This window comes from Mya arenaria, chromosome 2 (genome assembly GCF_026914265.1).
Source record: "Mya arenaria isolate MELC-2E11 chromosome 2, ASM2691426v1".
NCBI lineage: Eukaryota > Metazoa > Mollusca > Bivalvia > Myida > Myidae > Mya > Mya arenaria.
Window position 1 is genome coordinate 50,896,336 of NC_069123.1, and position 25,454 is coordinate 50,921,789.

The 25,454-nt window shown below is 34.3% G+C and overlaps 2 protein-coding genes across 2 annotated transcripts in view; one reads left to right on the forward strand and one right to left on the reverse strand.

The window, feature by feature from the left end:
* Positions 1-256: 256 nt before the first annotated feature.
* LOC128220037 (alanine--glyoxylate aminotransferase 2-like) lies at positions 257-19,775 on the reverse strand. Its single transcript, XM_052928286.1, has 10 exons — positions 19,635-19,775; positions 17,833-17,951; positions 13,829-13,988; positions 13,066-13,140; positions 12,575-12,674; positions 9,991-10,199; positions 7,915-8,009; positions 4,630-4,754; positions 3,855-4,099; positions 257-3,223 (listed from the first exon to the last, which is right to left on the reverse strand). The coding sequence occupies exons 1-10, from the start codon at positions 19,685-19,687 to the stop codon at positions 2,992-2,994; spliced, it is 1,413 nt and encodes a 470-aa protein (XP_052784246.1). The 5' UTR covers positions 19,688-19,775; the 3' UTR covers positions 257-2,991.
* Positions 19,776-22,141: 2,366 nt separating this feature from the next.
* LOC128215579 (mucin-16-like) overlaps positions 22,142-25,454 on the forward strand; it is a 29,164-nt gene continuing 25,851 nt past the window's right edge. Inside the window, exon 1 of the mRNA XM_052922285.1 lies at positions 22,142-24,848. Within this exon, the coding sequence (XP_052778245.1) occupies positions 22,142-24,848 (2,707 nt within the window). The remainder of the gene's footprint in view (positions 24,849-25,454) is intronic.

Here is a 25,454-nt window from a genome sequence, read left to right on the forward strand (position 1 = left end):
AGTGACTTCAGAGTGTCTTTGGGTAGGGTGTCAAACAGTGAAAGTCAGTGACTTCAGAGTGTCTTTGGGCAGGGTGTCAAACAGTGAAAGTCAGTGACTTCTGAGTATCTTTGGGCAGGGTGTCAAACAGTGAAAGTCAGCGACTACAGTGTGTCTTCGGGAAGGGGTTCAAACAGTGAATGCCAGTGCCTAAAGCTTTCTTTTGGCAGCGTTTCAACAGTTAACAGTCAAGGATCAATTTAGAACAGAGATATGATACACAGCATCTTTATTACCTAGATCTACATATTCATAATAATTTTTCATATGCATGAAATATCATATGTAAAGTTAACAAATACTTATATTTAATTTAAACTTCATTTCATTTGTATCACAAGACTGCTTCTTTAATATTCTCAACATTATACAAACACAATTTAAATACTTTCTCGTCAGTTAAAATCATTAAATACTAAAAGGTTTAAACAGGAATCAAGATTTTCATAATTGTAAGGTACTAGAATTACTTTAAATATATGTGTAACTAAAACAATACAAAATTATGATTCATTGTAAGGCGAGGGTTATAAAAACACTCAAACCGCACTAAAATACATACATCTTTAAATTTTATTGTTATTATCCCCAAAAATAAAATAAAAATACATACAGTAGTCATAAAAGCATTGCTTAATAAGACAAGCATTTCAAAATGAACTGCATAAAAACGTGTTCAAGGTAAAATGATTTAAGATAACAATTGTCATTAATCATAGTTTTATGCTTATATTTAAATCACAACAAGGTCAATTATTTATCAATTATAGTGCAACTTTTCACAAGGACCAGGAAGTAATGCCATATATAAAGATCACAATAAACTTTTTGAAAGTCAAGATATGTTATGGAATGTTTGATTTTTTTTAAAGAATTTACAATAGGAGAACATTATTGAACAGTTTCAATTTATTTTAAGCTCCCCATGTCTTAGGATAAACATGCATATTGTAAAACTAGATACAATATATTCAATAATAATATCATATTCAAGACAAAAAAGAACAACCTATATGACCTTCAATAGAAATTAATGAACAAGTCTTAACCCATGATTTGAAACAAAAGATTACCTTACAGCAATAGTTATATATCCAAGAATTAATACAAATGGTCATATCATTCCAACCCTTGCAATAATATCCAAATAAGTTTACCTGAAATGTCACTTATATGTACCTCTGAGAACAAGACTAGGCTATAACTATGAGTATTTCAAACAATCTTTATCTTACAATTCAAATCAATATAGGGTAACAAAATAGATCTCTGTAAATGCCACTTGAAACATACATCATGGCCATAATTGACCTCTAATGAATACAACTCATATGCCCTTATAAAGCTAAAACTTTACAATGTTAAATGCTTATATAGCTGAACCATGTGACTAATGTGTATATGACATTTTATGAACACTTGTTCTAACTCAAACATTTGGTTGAACATTTCAAAGCTATCATTTGTATAATAACAAGAGCTGTTGAAGAAAAGCGAGCTGGACTATACACCACTTTGTTGTTGAAATGTATGCAATAATGATGATATATGTAAAAAAAAGAGTAAAAGGAGCTGTCACTGTATGTGATGAATGCCCCTCAAAAGGTACTGAAGTGTGATCAAAGGTCATTTGGAAATGGAAATAAGTAGCAATGAAATGTGTGGATTAAGAAAGGAATGTGAAATGCTGTCTTGATGTGTCCAACACATGTGACAAGTTATTTTAACAACTGTCAATACAAAAGAAAGTTGCAGTTCAGACAGTGGAAATTGAACTGAACACACAACGGACAGTGCGATTTTGATATGCCCACCTTCTGGGGGAATAAAAAAAATCAATAAAGGCTATAACTTGTATTTGTGATGATATGAAGTAATGTAACTTAATTGTGTGACGGCTATGAACAACAGTGCCTTTGTAAAGTATGAAGTTCAGTGAATGACCCTGATTTGAGAGCAGAGTTAAAAAACCCAAGTTCTCTTAAACTTAAACAAAACTTTCAAGAAATAATTTGTATTTAGGATAACATTGAGTTATGTAACCTAAAAGTATAACGGCCATAACAGTTGTGTGTGGTATGAAGTGAATTGAATGAAGGGTAGAGGATTTATTAGTGAATATCACAATTTGCTCTTAAACTTAAATCTGACACACTGTGCCATGAAACTTTAACATAAGTTCCTAATTAAATCAGGGGCCATAATTTGTATTTAGGATGATATGCAGTTATGGAATCTAATTGTATGAAACTCCTGATCAAATGTATAAAGTATTAAGCTAATTGAGTAAACAGTATTGATTTTATAAGTGAAAATAAGCTTAAAAATAAACCTTAAACTTTAACTGGACGCAGACTGCAATGCCGTCACTAGGGTGAGTATAATAGCTCTCCTTATTCTTCGAAAAGTCAAGCTTAAAATACTGAACGCATGAAAAACCTTTAATGTTAAAACTTACACTGAAACTCTCCAGTGTAACAATAATAAGCTCATGCCAAAACAAACATGACATTAAATAGTTTCAAATACCACAGTAATGTGATCATTTTTTTTGGTAAAATAGGTAAATCTGCATTGAACACAGAATGTTTTTAAGGTGACCATATTTCCATTGTTGGATACCTGTGGTACAATATATTGCCCTGCTTCATTCAGTACAGTGAAGCATTTTATTTTCCTTCACTACCTCATTATTATTCATGAAAACAAATAATTTGTCAGTTAATTTTCCAAAGGCACTAATTAATGTAATGAGGATAAAGAGCCAGGGTTGCCCACAATGCATCATTCCAAAAGTATCAATCTTTACATTATACGAATAAGCTTTAAGTCGGCAAGATAAGAATACTGTTACCAATTTTCACAATAACAAGTGTCAACAGGACACATGAAATGATCATTTTTATTAACTGTTCCATGGCAGTTGTGACTTGAGTAGCACAGTAGACCTGTTCATAGTGAGGACTTCAGGAGCATGACCCTGGAGCCCAGCGGTGAGGCATCTACTACCGTCCAGCGGTGGCTTGGCTCAAACTTGTGCTGGGGGATCACACCGAGCAAATTATCAAGGTCGCGAATCACGTCGTCCACATTCTGCTTGGTGAAACACATCGGAGGCTTGAACTTGAGGACATTGTCGTACGGCCCGTCTGTACTCAATAACACCTTGTAGTCAGACTTCATCCTGAAAACACACATCACACAAGTGATCTCGGCTACTCAATAAACTAAAGATGTACACCACAAGCAAGTGCCCATGCAAATTCCTTCAAATTAACAAAGCACATTCCTTCAACTTAATCCCAGGCCATATATAAAAACATGTTAACACACAGTGATTGGAATTGGTACACATACTACTTGTCATTGTTATGCTTAAGACAAAAGCACAGGATTCATGTGAATATCATTCTGAATATGGTCATGTTAATTGATTTTGTGCAATACATAATGAAGAATTGCACTTGTGCTATTTTCTATAATAGAGAATAGAACATTCTACATATTCAGTTTATGAAAATACTAAGGACGAAAAATAGAATGTGCATCATGTGATAAAATTACCGCTGAGAAAGAATAACTCAATACAGAGAAAACACTATCATATATTATTGGATTATCTCCCTTCACCAGAGGTTGGCATCAGTTCATACTATCACTAACAGCTCATGAAGCACAATTTCCCCCATACAGGCCTCGTAGAATATATCTGAATTGTGTTTTAGAAGACCAATACCCCTGGACGTACATTTTTGCTTTTATCTTGAAAATCACATCATTAACATTTAAATCTCAGGTTAGCAATGAATAAGTACCTTTGCACCACAAACTTGGCTTCCTCTGTTGCCGGTTCCCGTGTCTTCCTATTCCTAACAAGATCGAAACCTACGAATAAGCCAAACCCACGAATATTTCCGATCATCTCATGTTTTTCCATGAGCGCACTGCCCCGGGCCATGAGATAGTTGCCCACCTCAAGGGCGTTCTTCTGCAGGTGCTCCCTCTCTATGACGTCAAGAACAGACAGTGCTATGGCACACGAGACAGGGTTCCCTCCGAACTAAAATGCATAAGCAGAAATGAAGTTAATATTAATTTTTTTAAGATGAATTGTGAAGAGAGCATTAAGCTGAAATGAGGTCAGCTTCTTAGGTTACTGGTACTGATATCCTCTTTGAGGGCCCTGGAAAATGCGTATGTGAATCTCCTGACACCTTGGCCAACCCACAGCTCTTTTTAAATGACGGCCATTTTGCACATTGCAAAATGTCATGATGGAATAGGTTCAGTTGACCTGCATCAATTATTTTTTTCCAACAGGCAATTACATTGGACTCTTTGTAAAACAACCTATTGCATATGTCAACAAACATTTATCAAGCATTGATTAATAATAATACTTTGATATTTTGTAAGGGCTTTAATTAGAATGGTAATTACATAAAATGTAAATAAGTGTAAAAATGGTGTACCAATATTAATTGGTGAAGCATAGAAAAATTCATTCAATGATACCGGGGTAGTTGTATATCAGTAACAAGCAATAACCATCTAAAGATGACAACAAATGATATGATTGAGAAGACTTACAGTGTTAAAGTAAGTCATGCCGCAGTCTTTGAAGGCAGCTGAAATTGCCTTGGTTGTAACAACCGCTGACACTGGGTGTCCGTTACCCATCGGCTTACCCATAGTCACAATATCTGGGATCACACCTAGATACGAGAGAGAAAAGAATAATATATAAGGAGATAAAACATATGTATTGAACATCTCATTCTAAACTGTTGAAATAATGTAAAGTATGACATAATTGTTTTGTAAGAACTTTGAACTTTTGCCTCCTTTTAATTCCTACAGATATTTTTTTAATAGTTCAGAATCAGTTCAAAACTATAATACAGTGACAAGAATAAAACATTATTGATGCCTTGATGTGTTGGCTATGTGAGAATAAAAATAATAAAGAACAGTTCACATGACTGCAGCATGATACAAAATAACTTCACAAAAGTCTAATTATAGGCTCATGACTGGCTTAAAACCTTGAAGTGCTGTGTTTTCACAACCAGCTAGTTTATTCCAGATGAATACAACATCAATATCAACTTCAAGGTCACTGCCTTTTACTTCAAGGTCATTAAGGCCATCTTATCAATAAGTGTAGGACTACATATTGTGAGATCAGGAGAATCAGATAAAGATGCGCTCTTACTCCCAAATAATATTTACCACGATTAATACAATTGTTTCATTATACCAAGACATGATAAATAAATGTCAAAAACAATGGTTCATATTGAGGATACCAAATTTAATTTGAAAGAAAGGTGCAGAAAAACATGAGATTTCTACCTTATGAGACTGTAGTAGAGCACACTAAATCTTCAAGCATTCATCAATCATTTAATATTTTTGGGCTTATTGCTATTAAATACACAGTAACAATCTGATCAGTAATTAATATTTTCCATAAGGCCACACCAAATTGATATTTCGTTCCGCGGATTTACTGCTCCTATTTTTTTGAAAATGTAAAAAAATATTTTTTATTTTTTTTTTGTGCGCCCGCCCCTCCATTTTGATCGCCAAGCAGATTTTTTTCAGGTAATAATTTATTAAAAGACCAAAAATAATCAAGTATAATTTTTCTACGCTAGTTTTCGTGTTTTAATAAAGGGAAGTTACCGATGCGTAGGTTTTTACACTGTATATTGATGGGTTAAACATGGGTTTCAATAAATTCAATCAAAATGGCGGCTTCCAGTATAAAAAATGCGGCTCAAAGTTTGGAAATTAAATCTTATTTTCGACAATAAATATGTTTTGAGCATGCTTGAAATCATTGTTAATCTTCTCATGCACTAAAGGATCATTATTTAAAGCAATCATTATGCAATAGAGAGTGTGTATCTGAGACTGGTAGCGATTATATTGCGTAATTAGTGACTCCTTTTAAATGGAAATCGGAATGATCAACTTAGTACTATTTTATTCAAGTCATAATACAAGGGACCCAAATTATACCTCGTTACGATGATGCTGAAGATGACAGGTCAACTTAACTGGAACATGAGTCATTGTTTGGTCCAAATTGATGCATCAAGCTCATTTTGGATCAAATTCTGACAAAACAACAGTTTTGAACAAATATCTTTTCACAAATAGCGATATAAACACTGGTCTGGATATACCTCAACATAAGTAAGCCTAACTTTATCACCTTATATTTTGTTTTTATTTGCAGCATAATCCGGGATTGTAATGCACTTGTCAATTGTAACCACTGCCTCGCCCACCCCTCGCCCTTGTTTCAGGTGTATACCAGAGACAGCAGAGGCAATGGGCTGCGTTTTTACCTTTCAGGTGGCCCCGCAGTGCCTAGTGAATGTGGTTTTGTCTTCATATTGAAAATAGTCGGGAATGGGCCTCACATAGGTATTAGGGGTTGCAGGGCCATTTGGCAGGGATTTTACCAGCAGTGTGTCCCTGCAGTATTTTACCCAAAAATCAGAGGAACTAAACATTAATTTGGTGTGGCCTAACTGCATTATTGAGTAAGTAGTTAAAGGTTTATCACTCAAAATTTATGTTTGTTATACAAGTGTATGTATTGAATTTGATTAAGAGTGTCACTTTGAATACTAAGGGAGTATAAGAAATGAGATTAAGATTTCTTCTTCTAAATTCAAATCTAGATGCATATAACAATACATGTTATATCCAATTCTTCAAATCAATTGACTGTCCTGTTGAATTATTAAAGTCATAAACTTATTACATGAGCTTTTAAATCATTCTACAAATGCATGTTCTGAATAATCATTACTGTTAAAAATAGAGTATTATCTAAATACAAGTAAGACCTCTCCAGCCTAGCTATTTGTTTCAACATCTGTCTCATTACAACAAAGAATAAACAATTCTAATAATCACACATATGTTGCAATTGATGGTAAAATGGTCCTATTGCTTTCACTGTGTTCAAGACAAGTGCATTCATTTAACATTAAACCTAATAGGGCAAAAACAGTTCCATTGATCATTGTAAAAAGTGGATTCATCATATTGTATTGAAAATGCAAATTATAAAATTGCTTGGCTGGTTGAAATCAAAATTGATGTAAGTTTAATACAGGATGGTGTCTAACTGATCACTGTATGGATATAAGATGGGAGAAGGTGGTCATGGGCTTGTCTGTTTCTATAAGATACAAAACCAGGAGAAATAATCAATGCTCCCCATAATTGACAGTGTTTTTCCCAATAATCCAATAACATAGAATGAAACCAGGCACTGATTCTAAGTAAGAGGTAGCAGCCTTATATTAAGTGATCATATATTTCAGGGTCACCTGATTCCAGACAAACAGCCCTACCAATACTAGTGGTATAATTACTTTAAAAACTACTTAAGAACAGATAAAAAGTGTTCCAATAGTCAAATCAATTTCATCTCACAATAAACTATCCACAATAATCAAGGAGACAAATATCTTAATTGGTTTAATGAGACAGCCATTATAGATGTCATTAGACAAAGACAGAACCATATAATACACTGATGTTACCTCTCTTCTCATGTCATCTAACAACACTTGACAACACACTTAAAACCTCAAGCATTCTTAAACCAATGTAAACACTTGTGTGTTTTGTAAACAGCTAAATGTAACAACATCACATCCATATTTAGAGTGAAATCAGATACATAACTTTGGAGATATTAAGCCTCTCAGAAGTATGGCATCATCATGCAGCATGTATGACTGCTAGTCAACACCAACACTGACCTAAATCACTTGTAAGGCAATGCTATTGTACCATTACTTTATGTGCAAACCCTGCAGGAGCTTCATTACTGTGGCCACTTACCCTGTGTTTGGAAGGCCCAGAAGTGGGAACCCACACGCCCAAAACCCACCTGGACTTCGTCTGCAATGCACACCCCACCAGCTGCCCGCACATGACTGGAACAATGTGTATATATACAATATACACTGTGTGTGTGCTTGGCTTAAAACTATTAACTATCAAATTGCCACCAAGAAACACTGAATACCAAAATCTGCAACAATTTCAAAACTGCAATTTTCATTTCTATGTTCATGTCTAACATGCCTATTATGTTGTTGTTTATACTAAATACTGAGATGTTCATGATAACTTAATCAACTTCTTTCAATTATCAAATAATGTAAGTTATGCCAGTGACAACAATATTTGTGTTCATTCAACTAATCATATCATAATAGCCTTATGAAAGATTTTGCATTCTGCCATTTTTTTTGCTACCCAGGTAAAAAATCCCCTTTAGCATAAAAACTATGTTTATACAGAGGAGCATTAACGTCTTAACATTAAGCAAATGTAGCAATATAGTGCCATGCATGAAAATGTTGATAGGTTTGTTGAATAAAAGATTTGAAATCAAGTCGTGCAGTATATGAATCATGTTAGTATTCTCCCCCTTTTTGCAAATACAATGCTATTTTTCCCCTATCAAATGGCCCCACCAACACCCCATAAAAATTGAAGAAAACACTGAGGTTAGTATTTACAAGTTTTACATGTTTCAATAAAGAGTTTTCTAAAGCCTGCAGAGTGGTGAGTGTTTTAACCTTTCAATACCCCACAGCAAAGTGTTGACTTGATCAGTTCTATTCAATATTGTCCAGGACAAAGCCATAGCAATACAAAAAAGGAAATCCAATGACTAACCACCAGCTTCTTAATTATGAATGTTCAGTGTCTAAGTTAACAATATGGTATCTTAAATGCATTGACATTTTACTTTCATTAAATGTTTAATTACCATTTTTTTCTTCATTAAATGTTTGAAATTTGCATAAACTTTTGAAGCACTTTGGAGTGGAGCAATCTGTCTTTTTGTCAGGCCATCTTAATTAAAATGCATAACAGGCATGACTGAAAACCTCAAATATAGAAAAGAGTGAAGATAAAATATGAGGTCAAATTATTTAAGGCATAACATTGATCAACTTTTATCTGCCTTTGCAATAACTTGGCTCAAGCCTTGACCAAAATCTAGTTTAAGAAGGTTGACCTCCCAAGGTCAGGTAAATATACTCAATAAACATGTGCCACAGGTTATTATTTATGTATTTGTCTTCAGTCAACATTAACGTAAGAGAATATTTAATACTTTATTAAAGACACTTCTACATTTTAACAGGCCTGGAATTCCCCGTTTTCCCTACCATGGGTAAGACACCTCATGTGTCACACCACACGATCTCCGAATAATATTCTAACAGATACATGATACACTCTTGAATATTAGCAATGCTTTATCTTTAAAACATAGTATATAATAAAATAATAATAATGATAATTAACAACAAATATTAAAAAGATTATCTTGGACATTTCTTGAAAACTTTTAAACATTGAATCGAAGAGTTTCATGGAATTTATGTCAGTTAAAAACTACACACATCATTTTGTGAAATGTACAAAAACTACATAAATCATACAATGCCAAATATTAATGGAGGTGAAATTTAATGCAAAACAAAGTTAACATTCAGGTGTATTTAGTGTGAATTGAAATTTCTGAACTCTGTGCTGCTTAATTAGCTGGAAACAAGACTTGTAAGCAAGAAAAACTATGAAGCTATGAAATTATGGGATAAAACCTGGACATATGCCAGTCCATCCAAACTATGGGATAAAACATGGACATATGCCAGTCCATCCAAATTATGGGATAAAACCTGGACATATGCCAGTCCATCCAAATTATGGGATAAAACGTGGACATATGCCAGTCCATCCAAATTATGGGATAAAACGTGGACATATGCCAGTCCATCCAAATTATGGGATAAAACGTGGACATATACCAGTCCATCCATTTAGAAGTTGTTTAAGTGTTAACTACATACAACACACTTACAGCGCAGAAATAAAAAGAACTGCTTAGTTTACCTGTATACTTTCTGCAAGTAGCCAGGTGGAAAAACGATCTGTCCTCCGCAGCTCTGCATAGATTCTGCGATGAAGCCACACACTCCTCTACCTTTGGCATGCACAACCTTGCAGATGTCCCGCACTTCATCAGCATACAGTTTCCCCAGATCCTCACCTGGGTAATCACAGTCAACAAACTTCCCTCTGTATGTGTCTGGGCAGGGTGCCTGGGAGCGCGTAAATATTAAGTAATCAATTCTAACATGACTAATACTATGACCTGATATGAAACAAAGGAGAGTTACAAAATCAAGAGTAATCATTTACTTTACTTAAGACAATGTGAACACTCATCTCACACTTTTTTCAGACCATAATTCAGACAATGGGAACACTCATCTCATACCAGTTTCACACAATAATTAAGACAATGTGAACACACATCTCACACTAGTTTTACACAATTATTTAGACAATTGATGTGAACACTCATCTCACAATAGTTTCACACAATATTTCAGACTACACGAACGCTCATCTCACACTAGATTCACACTTTACTGCAGACAATGTGAACACTCATCTCACACTAGATTCAAACCATAATTCAGACAATGTGACCACTCATCTCATACAAGTTTTACACAATAATTTAGACAATGTGAACACTCATCTCACACAAGTTTCACACAAGAATTCGCACAATGTGAACACTCATCTCACACAAGTTTCACACAATAATTTTGACAGTGTGAACACTTATCTCAAACAAGATTCACACCATAATTCAGACAATGTGCACACTTATCTCACACTGGTTTCACATCATAATTCAGACAATGTGAACACTCATCTCACACTGTACTTCAGACAATGTGAACACTCATCTCACACTGTACTTCATTATCTCACACTATACTTCAGACAATGTGAACACTTATCTAACATCATAGTTTAGGCAATGTGAACACTTATCTCACACTAGTTTCACACTATTCAAGGAAAAATGTTATCTGTACAAAGTTTAATTAGCTGTAAGGTTGACTTTTTTGGTAATCGGTTGTTTTTTGTAAGCCAGTTGATCTGAGCAATTCAACAGAAAACTATCAAGTGTTGTATTACATCATTTGTTTCCATTTAGGAGATGCTGAATCTAATTATCTTTTACATGCACTAAAAAATGAATATATATATATATATATATTTTTTTTGATCCAGGAGGTTGTATTCGACTCGAGTGGATTTTACAGATTTCACCAGGCGCTAGCAAAAAATCTGCAAAAATCCACCAGAGTCGAATATGACGTTCCCGATCACAACGCAGTACTAATAACCCTTTTATTGAATACGTAACTGGTTATATCACTTAAAAGCCACATGTTTTAATAATAAATATCATTTTAGTAACTAGGCACTATTTTGTTTTATGACGTCATTTTAACATTGCGCAACATTACTTGTTATGACGTGACGTCACAAGAGTGGACTACGATTTTGTATTGCGTGTGAATTTATGATGGATATATAATAAATATATATCTCTATCATAATCCTTTAAGTGTCTTTTTAAAGAATGCCTTGAATACAATTGACCGATTGTTCTGAGCAATTGTTTCGAGTGTTGTTAACATCATCATCATTATTTAACATTAAAATCTTACTGTTCTGGAAGTTTAATAAATACATTTGTGATCTGCAATATTTGTAACAAGATTTCTATTTCAGTTACAGTTTTCTGTTACATGTTATTTAAATATATAAGCATATCACAAACTAGTTTTCCTTTTCAAGTTAACGACGTGTCCTTAACAACGCCCATAACTTTAACAAAGCTCTGAACAATCATTCCAACGTTTCAGCAAAGGACATGAAAGCAAAGTGAAAGTATTCAGGCAAGGCAAAAAAAATATTAAGGCTAGGCAAAAAAATATATAATATTTTGGTAACGGTGACATCTGGTCCAGAAACAGGTAAGGAAGATAGGTAGGCTTGTTTTTGTTTGTTTCTTACTAGGCTATATGTAACAATGTTATTGTCATCAATGAGGTATACATACTGTTTAAGTTATCTTTGGTATAAAGCTTCAAATGTTTTTAAACAACATATTAAAACACACACTAACAATTTTTTATTTGTTTTTACACATGGACAATAAAAACATTAGGGTCGGCACCTATTTCACAGGCATGGTCGAGTAACCCAAACCAGAATTATTTTTTAGGCCCTATTTTGATAACATCTCCCATCTGCTTGGCTAGCTAATAAACACAATCCATCAAGGTTGTTTACAAATATTGCAGCTTGTTACAAAATGCTACTGAAGGTTGCCAAATTTACATATTTCAAATTATGACCTTTAATATAAAAATCTGCTCAAAATATTTGAAAGCAACACAGGGAGCTTTATAACACTTTCAAAAATAGAAGGACACAGATATCCAATTGATATAATAACAGTTTGAATGTTTAGTTGGCTTTTAAATATCATTTGACCTTTATTCATAATGCGAAAACAATAACATTCATTACATCAAGCTTTGAATTTTCAACCTGGGCAAATACTAAGATGAAGATAATTTTATTAAGGAGATTGGTGACTTACCACATAGACATTTGAGGGACAAGTGTGCACACCGTCCCTCTGAACTTTGAGTTTGTATGGGCTGATGTCAATACAGGACATTATGTGACCATGGTACGCACTGAAATGGCCAACACAAAACACTGCATCAATTTTAATAACTACAACTTATTCAACCTTTTTCTTAGTCTTGCCAATACAACTAATTTGCCTAAATGTATTAATGTCTAAAATGAACAGATTTGTTGACGTCATGTATCAAATAAAACAGAAATCGAGATATGTATTTTATGGCCATTTCATACAATTTCTCAAAAGATAGCACGAAAACAACCACCAAAAAACAAAATCAGGAGATACATCAGTTATATGCCTGAGATCAAGCAACATAATAAATAATTCAACACTTATGCTTCATGCAATTTCTCACTGATGACAAATAAGATAAAAACAGAATGGCTTAATTCAGGCAATCTTCCCTATCATTTAAAGCTGGGCTATTATCTACTAACTGGTCCATTGTTATCATCTCTGTGTTTTTGGTGTAATGTCTGGCCAGCCTCAAGGCAAGGTCATTGGCTTCTGACCTGAAATAACAAGAATTAACCACTTTGCATTAAGCCATATATTTTAAAGCTGCACTCACACAGATATACCAGTTTTACACCTTTTTTTAGTTTTTTGTGTTGGAAAGAGCAGACTTTTGCATAAATATCTGCAAACCAATGATATAGGATTGCTTACATAAAATCAGATCGTAGATTTTCATAAATTATTTCCGTTCGAAAATTCATGTTTTATGGCTTAAACCGTTACTAACATTTTAAGAAAAATGCTCAAAACATAAATTTTTGAGCTTAAATATAAAAATCTGCGATCTTATTTTTTGTCAGCAGTCTTATATAACTGGTTTTCATAGATTTTCCAACGATTGGCTCGTTCCAAGACAAAAAGGTTGCCAAAACGTCCAATTTGTGAGAGTGCAGCTTTAAGTATCTTATATAAAGGTTATTTGATATACTGTATCTCATATCTCAGAAATTTGTGTCTATCATCATCATCAATAACACGGCAAATTATTGAATTTTAAATTTTAATCTCTATTTCATTAGCATGGTTATTATTATATTTATTATGAAGAGTGTTAAACTTGGTTATTATACAGTATAATCTACATGTACTGCCACAAAAATGGTACCATATTCTGACTTCTGTTTTATATCAGGAATGCTATTAAATAATTAATTTATTTCATAATTATGGTTGTGTACTGACCCTGAATTACACAGATAGACAACACAGAGCTCCTCCGGCATGGTGGCTGTGATTTTCTCCGCGAGTCTCCCAATGTTGTCATGTAGGAACCGGCTGTTTGTGTTCAACTTCTTCATCTGATGATAGCCAGCCTCCACTACATCCTTGTGACAGTGACCAACTGAGAGCAGGAAAAACACTTCTTCTATCATAACATTCTTTGTTCATAAATGGTATTTTATTAATACTGTAGCAGATTTTGACATAAATGTGAACACTCATGTTTAAAGGCACACATGTGTTAATTTTAAAAGTATAAAAAAGATACCTTTGGGATAAAAATGTACGAAAACTCACCAAAAATTACATTTGGGACAAAAATGTATGAAAACTCACAAAAATAACAAATCAAATTTGAAAAGAGCAAAATTTCACTACTTGAAGTAAAGAAAATGGTTGTTTTTAATTTCTAGGTATCATAAATATTCTATATTTTAAGACTTATTAGGTTCTAATGCATATAGTTAATGCAGCATTTCCATTCCAGAAATTAAACTGCACATTTTGTATGGAGTTAAATCTATCCAAATGTGTTTCATTTCTCTCACTTTATTTTGCAATTTTCTTTCAATTCAAGCACTGATTATGTTATCAAAAGTACATTTAATACTGTCTATTTTTGTTATCAAAAGTACATTTAATACTGTCTATTTGAAGGAATGAGTTTTTACCCAATTATAACTCTCTTTTTTTATAGTTTTTGCAGTTAGGCCAAATAAAAAATAGGTGCGTTTCAGGTAACGCTGCTAAAAAAAATAGGGTAGGTAGGTCGGAATATTTTTATATTTTTTTTATATTTTTTTATATATATATATATATATCGATTTCAGTAACTGTTGACTCAGACTGTACCAAAAATAAAAGTCATCAATTTTCAGGTTTATCAGCAGTGTTTAAACATGTTCCATGCTTCAAAGGAAACAATCTTTATTTGTCTGGTTAAATACTTTGACAATGATGGTTGGATTTCAACTAAGTTATGGTACACCACTCTTTCCACAAACGGTTTTACTTTTCTTTATGCACTCTTTTGCTTTCAATCACCCGCTGTAGTGTGCTAACCTGCCTGTTACATAATTACATGGAGAGTGGGACAGCAAATTTACCATATTAGCCATCAGCCAAGGAAACCTCAATGCTGTCAAGAGGACCTGGGGGTTAAGGTTTGATGAACAAGTAACATGCAGGTTTTATTGCCAAAATTGCATACTTAAGTCTGACATATCAATCCGAAAGTCAGTATCTGACACATTTGTATCTGACAAGAAAATAAAGTTCAAGAATTGAAATATATCTGTCACACAAGCACAAACTACCCGTAATTCACCCATTATTAATTTCAAAAATAATTTATTTTGTGTAGTGACTACCTAATTTTCGGACAGCCAAAGGACATCGATTATGACTTTTACAGTTACTAAGTCTCACAGACAAAGATAATTGATCTTTATCCGTAAAATGTATTTGCCTGGCTAGATTACCTAACCGTATACATCACTGTGACAAGTTAATTAGTAACTACCCATCCTAAACGATTTATTGCCTGTTGAAAAGGAAGTATGATATATATTAAATGGAGGATTAAAGAAACAACAAGGGCAATCAAGGGATTAAGAAAACACAGACATGACATGTTTGTAAAACGATCTGCCAATAAACTTGTACCACACTTTTAATATAGACTTTATGAAGCAACAATCGTACAGTAATACACATTGAAACATCAATAGAACAATAAAAAACAACACATTCAATGATACAGGTAACTATTTAATGTGATGAATTAAAGTTAGAAATGCAATACTTAAGTTACAATCGAAAACACCACCCAGACACATTAATCCTGCATAACTATATCCATGCTCTTCACGAGATCCTCGTGGGTATAACTGTGAGTTATGTGACGTCACACAGTGTGACTGTTTGATCTGAAGCCGATAGAAGGTGTTTATTCATTTCAATGCATGTATAAAATGGTGTTGAATGGGATTTTAATTAACTTGATGAAGGAGTTACACTTAAAGGCGTTATAACCATCGATAATTACGGATAAATTAATAAGTGGTAAAATGCAGACATGAAGAAAAAAGCAGGTTTAACATACATGAGATAAAATGTAAAAATGGTTATTTTCAATGAATTCGGACAGCGAAAAAAATAATTATTTTTAAGGTGTCCGAACTCTAAGGTGAATTACGGTAAATACAATCAGAAATCCAACTCTAATATTGTCAACTTTTCGTATACATTTCGTAACAAATACTTTTCGTACCCAAATCAATTTTTTTCAGGGAAAAATAGGTTAGGGTCGACGGGAAAAAAATAGGGTCGGTTGGGTAACCTGAAACGGACCTATTTTTTTATTTTGCCTTATGTACCATTGAAAGATTATTCCATAACTCATGTAAGATTATTAAAGATAAGCTTTGCTCACAGTATAGGATCCAGTCTAAATGTCAACATAAAATTAAGTGATTTTCAGACTCTTCAATATTATGAGTTAAAGGGTTTAGGGTAATCATGAAATAATAATTTACTAAAAACAAACAGATTATTTTAGCCCCCCCCCCAAAAAAAAAAAAAAAATAAAATAGAAAATAAAAAAATACTGCATAGCAGAAAGCTTTAGGAGTTCAAGGACCACCAGAAGGTCTGTAGAAGCATATCTTTTGTATGCTAAGTTCATTAATTAACACAATATTCAACATAATATTCTTTCATTAAAAACAACACTGGAATAGTCCAATTAATTTCCTATAAGACACATTAAGAAACATTCTTGAATGATATGTGAATGTCTCAAAAACAATGTGAATAACTTTATACTTACAAATGTAAAATTCAAAGTAAATAGAAAAATATAAGAGTTTGCCCTGTCACTGTTTAAATGTTGAATTTCATGAATGAACATGCAAATACATAGGCCTAAACAAAATGGTTTGGTTAGGGTTACATCCTTTTCATAATAGGTAGGCTATTTATTTATTAGTCTTTATATAAGAATGTTATTTTCATCATTGAAGAATGACATTAAAGTAAAATTCTGTATAAAGCGCAGGTTTTTTTAGTTTTTAAGAAGCTGACTATAAAAACAGTTGGATCAGCGTCTATTTCGTAAGTAGGGTCAGGTAACCCTAACCAAATGAATTTTTTTTAAGGCCATATGATCCTATCATATTTAATGTCTCAAGTACAGCTCTTTACATATTTCATGCATTGAAATGTAGTTATTCAATACAAACAAGTCCTAAAAAATATCCTTTTGGTTGAGTGTTTCAATCTAATAAAACAATATGGATATTTCATGATATTTATAAGATAACATTTTATTCTGCAGACATATTCTCATTCTCTTTTTACATAAGTTATATATCAGTTATACACTTTAAGTTAATGACCACAAAACACTTCATTTTAAATAAAATGCTAACAGTGCACTTAAAGGGGCTGTACTCTGTATGATAAAATAGCGAAAAAAAGAGAAAATTGTCGAAAACTGACATAAACTTGGCATAGATGTGTACAATGCATTGAAACTTACTAACTGAAGTACTACATAGTTTACAATATATTTAAGATTAGCAAATATTTCGTATTTTACAATTAAAAAAGATTACTGGGTATGTTTACCAGGTAGAATTCATTCCTTATGCGTGATTGGCTAGTCGGTGTTATCACGTGATATTACCGAAGTACGTGTATAGCTTAATTATGTCACCAGATTAGAGTAAGCCGTCGTAGCTCAGTAGATACGATGCTGGACTGAAATTTTGGCAACACGGGTTCAAACCCGGTCTCCAAACAATTTTTTTTTTTACATTTTGGTACTTTCTTTACAATTATGATATCAAAGCGTAACACATTCTATTAGATAATTGTCCTGAGATTTGTTACAGAAAAAAAAAATTGGTGCCAATCTGGTGTACAGTCCCTTTAATAATGAGATGTGTGAAACTTTAACTTACCATGGCAAACATTGTTGATGCAATCCAAGTACTGATTGCCATTTTCATCATACATGTACTGGCCTTTGGCTTTTGTTATTTTCAGAGGGTCACTTGCGAAAAACAACTGGCATGCTTCCCTACAAAAAAGTTATTCAGATATATGATGATATAAAATTGAAACAAGAGCACCCAAAGAAGATTCCAATGCCTTTCTGTTTTTGCCAGTTGATAAATACTTAAGCCTGAGATATGTGTACTAGCAGCTTTGTACTCATGTACATTTATTTTTTATCATTGTTAACATGCATACCAAGTTTCATTACAATACCAAAGCTGGGACAATACAATGTACCTTAATTTCTTTTCTTACAATTTGCATATTTATTTATAGCAATCGGTTTTCCAAAAACAACCAAATGTATTGCCAGCATTGTAAAAATCTTTGTGTGACAAACTCCATAAATGGTAATTCATTAAATAGCTTCATTGAAAACAGGCATAAATGCAACACCAATGTCCACATCCTGATTACAAAAATAATGCACCAGTCAATTGTAACCACGGCCTCCCCAGGTCTGGGGATAGCCGGGAAAAAGGGGCCTGTTTTTACCTATCGGGTTTCCCCACAGTGCCGGGTGAATGTGGTGGTTTTGTCTTTGCGCAAAATATAGCGGGGAATGGGCCTTCTTGGGTGCGGGGGCATTTGGCGGGGATTTTACCATCAGTTCGTCCCTGCAGGGTGGGGCTTTTACCCGGGGTTGGCTGGACCGAAAGTCAAAGTCCCCACTATTCCCCGGACCTGGGGGGTCGTGGTCACAACTGACTGGTGCATAAGCTTGATTTCATTTGTTAATTTCATATATCAAGCAAGAACTCGTAAAAACATATGCTCGCCTAGTTTTGTCTTGGCAAGGTTTCTCAGGAGTTAAATTGTTGCTTAATTCCCAGAAGTACTTCTTTGAGAAATAAGTGCTGAATTTTGTATGTATAAAAGGAAATCGGCAGAATTTTGATAGAAATCGACCTTCATGTGATCTATTCCTTCACTATTAGATTATTCAATTTACACTTAAACACTCTTTGATCATCTCGTTTTTACTATGAATTAAACATGTTGTTTATTAGAGCTTCTATTGAGATAGCATTCAATTCAAAATGACAATTAAATATTTATTGGGTTCTACATGAGTAATGTCATGGGCACTGCTTCACACGCTATGTTTAAAAAATGCCTTATTAATTGCCCCCTTTGCTGCCCTGATTTTACGCGAGATACACAATGCCACAAATTTTAATAATTAACAATGATAGGTCATTGACTCCTAGTTTATGTACATGTAACCATAAGTTTTACTCTGTCAATACCTGTTCTAGTAAGAAAATCTTTCAAAAACCAGTCAAAACTGGCGGACACTGCTCACTGTTTTAACACTCCTAATGGTTTGCACACTTTATTTACTCAAAAAAAATGCATTTTACAAGAAATGAGTGAGACCCTTGAGTGAAAATGGCAGTGACCAGCGTACTGAATTTAATACTAATACATGTTATTATTTAAAAGAACGAATTGGCAAATATTTTATAAATAGTCATTAAAAGTCAATCAAAATATGTATATGCATTCACACAAATATTACGTATTGTTCTGATTTAACTGTGAATAACACTGTAAATGACCTTCACCTTGTTAAACGTTATTATTAGTATTACCTACCAGCATCCATGCTACTGCCCGCCAAACCAGTACCATAGACGCATTAAACAATGCTGTAAACCAAATGACAACTCGAAATAGGCTGATTATTAAATACTTTACATACCCAATGTACTTATCCCTGAGTTTAGCCGTTTTATCTTTTGATAATTCTTCCATATTCACGAATGGAACTAATACAAGCGTGTGCTGTCAATACTCCTAACGAGAACTATTAACTGCGGCAACGACCAAAGCTATCCGTAATTTGTAAACCAACCAATGAGACACTCACAATCTAAATATGACACAATACCGCAAAAGTCACGCCTACTTTCCCGCATTTTAGCCCTTGCATGAATATTTTTTATCGGATTAAGATCATTTGACTGAGATTAACTTTATTCCATGACTGTTTAAATACTTAAATTGATATCTAGTTGAACACTAGTGTTTAACTGGTAATACAGTAATCAATTCATGTCTGGCCACTGACATAATTATAAACATAAGATAGTTTAACACGGAAGAAAATAGAACATTGTCAAATTCTAGTTCCATTACAAAATGCGAACTACATGTAAACAAAGTGATAAGTATTGTGGGTGATGTCGTGATAATTTTGTTAATATTGGCCACCCACAGTTCGATAGTTATGCCAATATTAATTAATTGCTAATTTTGTACCCATTTTTTCTTAAATGGGTGCAGTCGTGACTTGTTTATTAATTTTCATTATTTTCTTAGATGACTATTTCACCGTAAATATGTGTCCATGCTAATTTTTTTTTTTTTTTTTTTTTTTTTTTTTGGGGGGGGGGGGGTGGTAATGGACCATATGCATGTGTTTCAAGACGAACCACGAACATGATCTCCTATTTGCGACATGTATATGTTGTACATCGACACGTACCGTAGGTCTGAAGAAACGCCGTTCCGGCCGGACAATACCGGGAGTGGTGGGGGGGGGGGGTCCAGGAATTGACATTACAGGGGCGTAACTAAGGGGCGCAACCTTTTGACATGCGCCCTCCCACAAAAGCGAAAGTGTATGGCATAAACTGTTTGCATCGTGATTTGGGGTTGCTTCCTCAAGAAAGTTTAACAATTTGTAGTCAGAAATGGTGCATTATGAGCATATTTTATTGCCTTTTTCCTCCCAAAATTGATATCAAAAATAAAATTGGACGATGTTAGAAACCGCTAGTGAGTACCGGAACCTAAACGCAGAAACAGACCATAGTTCAAGATTGTTATTAGAGTCAATAAAAGTTAAGGCGCGGCGGTAAAAAAGAGGCCGGCGCGGGCGGGTATGAAAACCTAGCAATTAATTTATAGTCGCCTTAGATAAAAAAGTCGAAGCCCTCTGTGTTAGGACATACTAAAATATGTACTGTACATGTAAGATTATAACCGTGTGTGAAATAGTATATTATTTTAGAAATCATTAATGTTACACGATCAAACACGGTAATTGTTTATCTTGTTCACTGGCGTGTCCATCCACCTGCTAGAACCATTTTTTATTGTCTCTTGTACTAAAATTATGCGTCGCCTGCATCATTTGCCCGGAAATTACATCTCGAATTTATACTTTGATCGCAGGTGATCGTAACAGTTTAGCAAGACCAGGGTTCGAGATGTAGCATTTATATTTCTTTGTGTTATTAATTATCATAGAATGCTTTAACTAACAAAAGGATACCGTAGGACCAATCTAAATGCCGAATAAATGGCCACTGCATTACGAAATATTTTCGACTACTAGTAATTGATTTCAAATAAGTGCACAAACTTAACTTGTATAGTTTACATTTAAGTTCATTTCATTAATTCAGTAAATCCCTGGGGACGATTACATATAAAAAAAGTTAACTTAGTGAACACTTCCTAATATTTGACAATATTTCTTTGAAACTCATCTTCTTTTTCATTAAACTTGTTCATATGAATTCATAATCTAGACCACTTTATTGTATATTATGTACTACATGTAGCTTAGAAAAAAATATACTAAATCAGAAATGTTACATATTAAACATTCATTAGGAAAACTCGAAAACGCACTAGCAAAACTTAGAACTTAGGTAGTGTTTTATACCTCGTTACGGCTGTTTAGATTTCACATATGATATGTGCAGCATCCCTCGTATATTGTCGGTAACTGTAATTTTGACACTTCTTCAAAAATAAATTCAATGAACAATGAAGATCTGAGCTGAGTTTACTATTGTATATATTTGTTTGGTAAACACCATTTGACACCAACATCAAGCAAAATTATGACATGGAGATCCCAAAACGTACTTCACATTATCCTCTGATTACCTATTATTTCGGCTCCGAGGCAGATGCGTCCTCTTTACCGCCGTCATACTCAAGACCCGCGTTCAGATAATCAAAGAAGAATTTTCTTAAGTCTCACTTTCATTTTTTTCGCATGATTCGGTCGTTTTTGCTTCGCAAGGCTCAAACACGCATGTCTTTTAAGAACGACACAAATTGCAGAGATGGCTTAGTATAAAACTATGAAATTCACGCCCTTGTTTTCAAACGGTTATCATATTTCCTATGAATCACTTTGGTACAATGAATCTGCTGAAAGTTCTGCTATTATGGTGTTTTCATGTAGTAATGACCGAACACAATAGCAGTTCAACGTCCGTACCCAACGAAAAAACAGCAATTGGGGATAAAACTGCTGAAGGATATATTACAACAACAACCGGCACAAACGAAAGTGATGGACACATAACTGTTACCTTATTCGACGAAGCAACATCTGTTGCGGATAACAACGGCACTACGACGAACCGAACCGATACATCAACACAACACAGGAATGGTTCGACAGCTTTACACATCACATCAACGGCCGCCGAAAATGAAGACATTGCATCAACATGGGGAGAAAAAGGTACCAAATCGTTGTATGATCAAGCTTCTTCCTTTGTCAATAAACAAACCACGTCGACGTTAGATAGCGCAATCAACACTTTAGGATATCAAAAAAGTACCTCACGGTCTTACGACACAACTACAATGTCTATTAGCAAACAAGCTACATCGGCGTTGGATGGCACATTAACTGAGATAAATACACCAACGTATGCAGACACAGTTAGAGTGCCAGGTGATGTTAAAACAACGTCTAATGACAACGGAGTTACACCGTTAGATGATAAAGCAACAACAACGTTAAATGACGAGACAACAACATCAATATATGACAAAGCGAATGCAGCATTCCAAGACAAAGCAGCTACAACGATAGATAATAAAGCAACTACAACGTTCTATGGTAAAGAAAAGGCAACCTTAAATGGCAAAGCAACAGCGTCGTTAGATGACAAAGCAACCACTATGTTAGATGACAAAGCAATTACAACGTTAGATGACAAAGCAATTACAACGGTATATGGCAAAGCAACAACGACGTTCGAAAACAAAGCAAAAACAACGTTAGATGACAAAGCAAAAACAACGTTAGATGACAAAACAACTACACCGTTAGATGACAAAGCAAAAACAACGTTCGATGACAAAACAACTACACCGTTAGATGACAAAGCAAAAACAACGTTAGATGACAAAACAACTACACCGTTAGATGACAAAGCAAAAACAACGTTAGATGACAAAGCAATTACAACGGTTTATGGCAAAGCAACAACGACGTTCGAAAACAAAGCAAAAACAACGTTAGATGACAAAGCAAAAACAGCGTTAGATGACAAAGCAATTACAACGGTTTATGGCAAAGCAACAACGACGTTCGAAAACAAAGCAAAAACAACGTTAGATGACAAAGCAATTACAACGGTTTATGGCAAAGCAACAACGACGTTCGAAAACAAAGCAAAAACTACGTTAGATGACAAAACAACTACACCGTTAGATGAAAAATCGAAATCAACAGCCTATGGCAAAGCGACTGCAGCGTTAGATGGCAAAACAACAACATCGTTTGCTGACAAGGCAGTTACAACGTTAAATAACAAAGCAAATACAACGCTATATGATAATGCAACAACAACACTAGGAAGCAGAACAACACCAACGTTAGATGAAAAACCAGTATCAACGTTAGACGAAAAAGGGACTGAAGCGTTTGACAACCAAACAACTACAACGTTTTATGAAAAAGCAGCCTCAAGATTTGATGACAATAGAACACCAAAGTTAGATGAAAAAACAACGGCAACCTTAGATGGTAAGGAAACAGCATCGGCACGATACAAAATAACTACAACATTAGACAATAAAGACACTTCCATGCTAGATAAAATAGCAGCAACAACGTTAGACGACAAGATAACAACAACGTTAGATGGCAAATCAAAAGCAACACCATATTACAAAGGAACTACAGTGGTAGACGACAAAGTACCAGCAACGTTAAATGACAAAAGCAGAACAACGCTGGATGACGTAACTATAACGCTTGATGAACAAATAACAGCAACATTTTATGGCAAAGGAACTACAGCGTTAGATGACAAAATAACAGTAACGTTTGATGACAAAGTGTCTACAGCGGTAGACAACATAGAACTTACAACGTTAAATGACAAAGCAGCACCATCACCAAATGACAAAGTAACATCAACGTTAGATAGCAAAGCAACAGTTACGTTTGGCTTTAAAGCCACATCAACGTTAAAAGACAAGGAAACAACATCAGCGCTTGACGGCAAAGCTACATCAACGTTTGGCGACAAAGTAACACAGACGCTAGACGAAAAAGCAACATCAACTTCAGATGGCAAAAACACTGTATCAACGGTAAGCAATACAGAAACAACAACAATATACGACAAAGCAACTAGGACGTTAGATGGTGTCGATTCATCAACGTTAGACACCACAGTTACGGAAACAATAGATGGCGTCGCTACACCCACGTTAGACGACAAAACTACTATAAAGGGTGAGAACAAATTCACTGCAACGTTAGACGACAAAGCAGTTTCAGCGTTTGATAGAAAATCCGAAGGATCAACTACGTCAAACGGCAAAGCTACACAGACGTTAAAAGTTACAGGGACTTTAGAAGACAAACTCACAGCAGCTCCAGAGCGCAATTCTACAATAGTGTTTGATGACAACGCTACAAAAGCTTTTGACAGCAACGTTTCAGAAGGAACTAAAAATACATATCCAGCAACGGTAGTAAGTGTTACTGAAACCGTTGAAGAGAGCTTTTCCACAAACCATTTCACTAACAGAGAAGAGACAGCTTATAAAACACAAAATAGTGAACGTTTTGTGTTTGCAACTGAGCAAAGCTCAACAGGAAATACTGAAAGAAGGCAGTCACCGACAGTCGGAGAGATGTCAGGTAGGAAGGTTTTCACTTCAATAATTTCATGGTCACTATGTTTTATGCTAGTAGGGAAACAACAGTCAGATAACATATGACTGTTCTTATAATTTTAATGTAAACATTTTGATGCAAACTAGTGAAACATATTTACAAAATTCGAAGTTAAAGATACATACATGAAGTGTAGCGTTGAGACATTTTACAATGATTGTATTAACGACAAACTGGAGATTGAGAGAGATATATAACCAAGCATTTTCTTCAGAGGATTAAAGGCGCTTTCTTGAGAGGATTAAAAGTCCACCTCTTTAAAGCTGCACTCTCACAGATTGAACGTTTTGACAACTTTTTTTTGTCTTGGAACGAGCCATTTTTTGCAAAAATCCATGGAAAACACGTGATAAGACTGCTGACAAAAAATAAATCGCAGATTTTTATATTGCAGTTCAAAAATTAATGTTTTATATAAATGCAGTTTTCTTAAACCGTTAGTAACGGTTTAAGCCATTAAACATTAATTTCCGAACGGCAATATGCAAATCTGCGATCTGATCTTTTGTTAGCAATGTTTTATCATTGGTTTGCAGATATTTCGCAAAAATTGCTCTTTCCGAGACAAAA

Bases quoted from the DNA above. Each gene is read 5' to 3' on its own strand.
- LOC128220037 (XM_052928286.1), bottom strand. From the start codon at position 19,687: ATGGAAGAATTATCAAAAGATAAAACGGCTAAACTCAGGGATAAGTAC. The intron at 13,141-13,828 runs GTCAGTACACAA...TTGTTATTTCAG, and splicing joins GTCTATCTGTGTAATTCAGG to GTCAGAAGCCAATGACCTTG. The intron at 3,224-3,854 runs GTACTTATTCAT...GTGTGTTTTCAG, and splicing joins GCCAAGTTTGTGGTGCAAAG to GATGAAGTCTGACTACAAGG.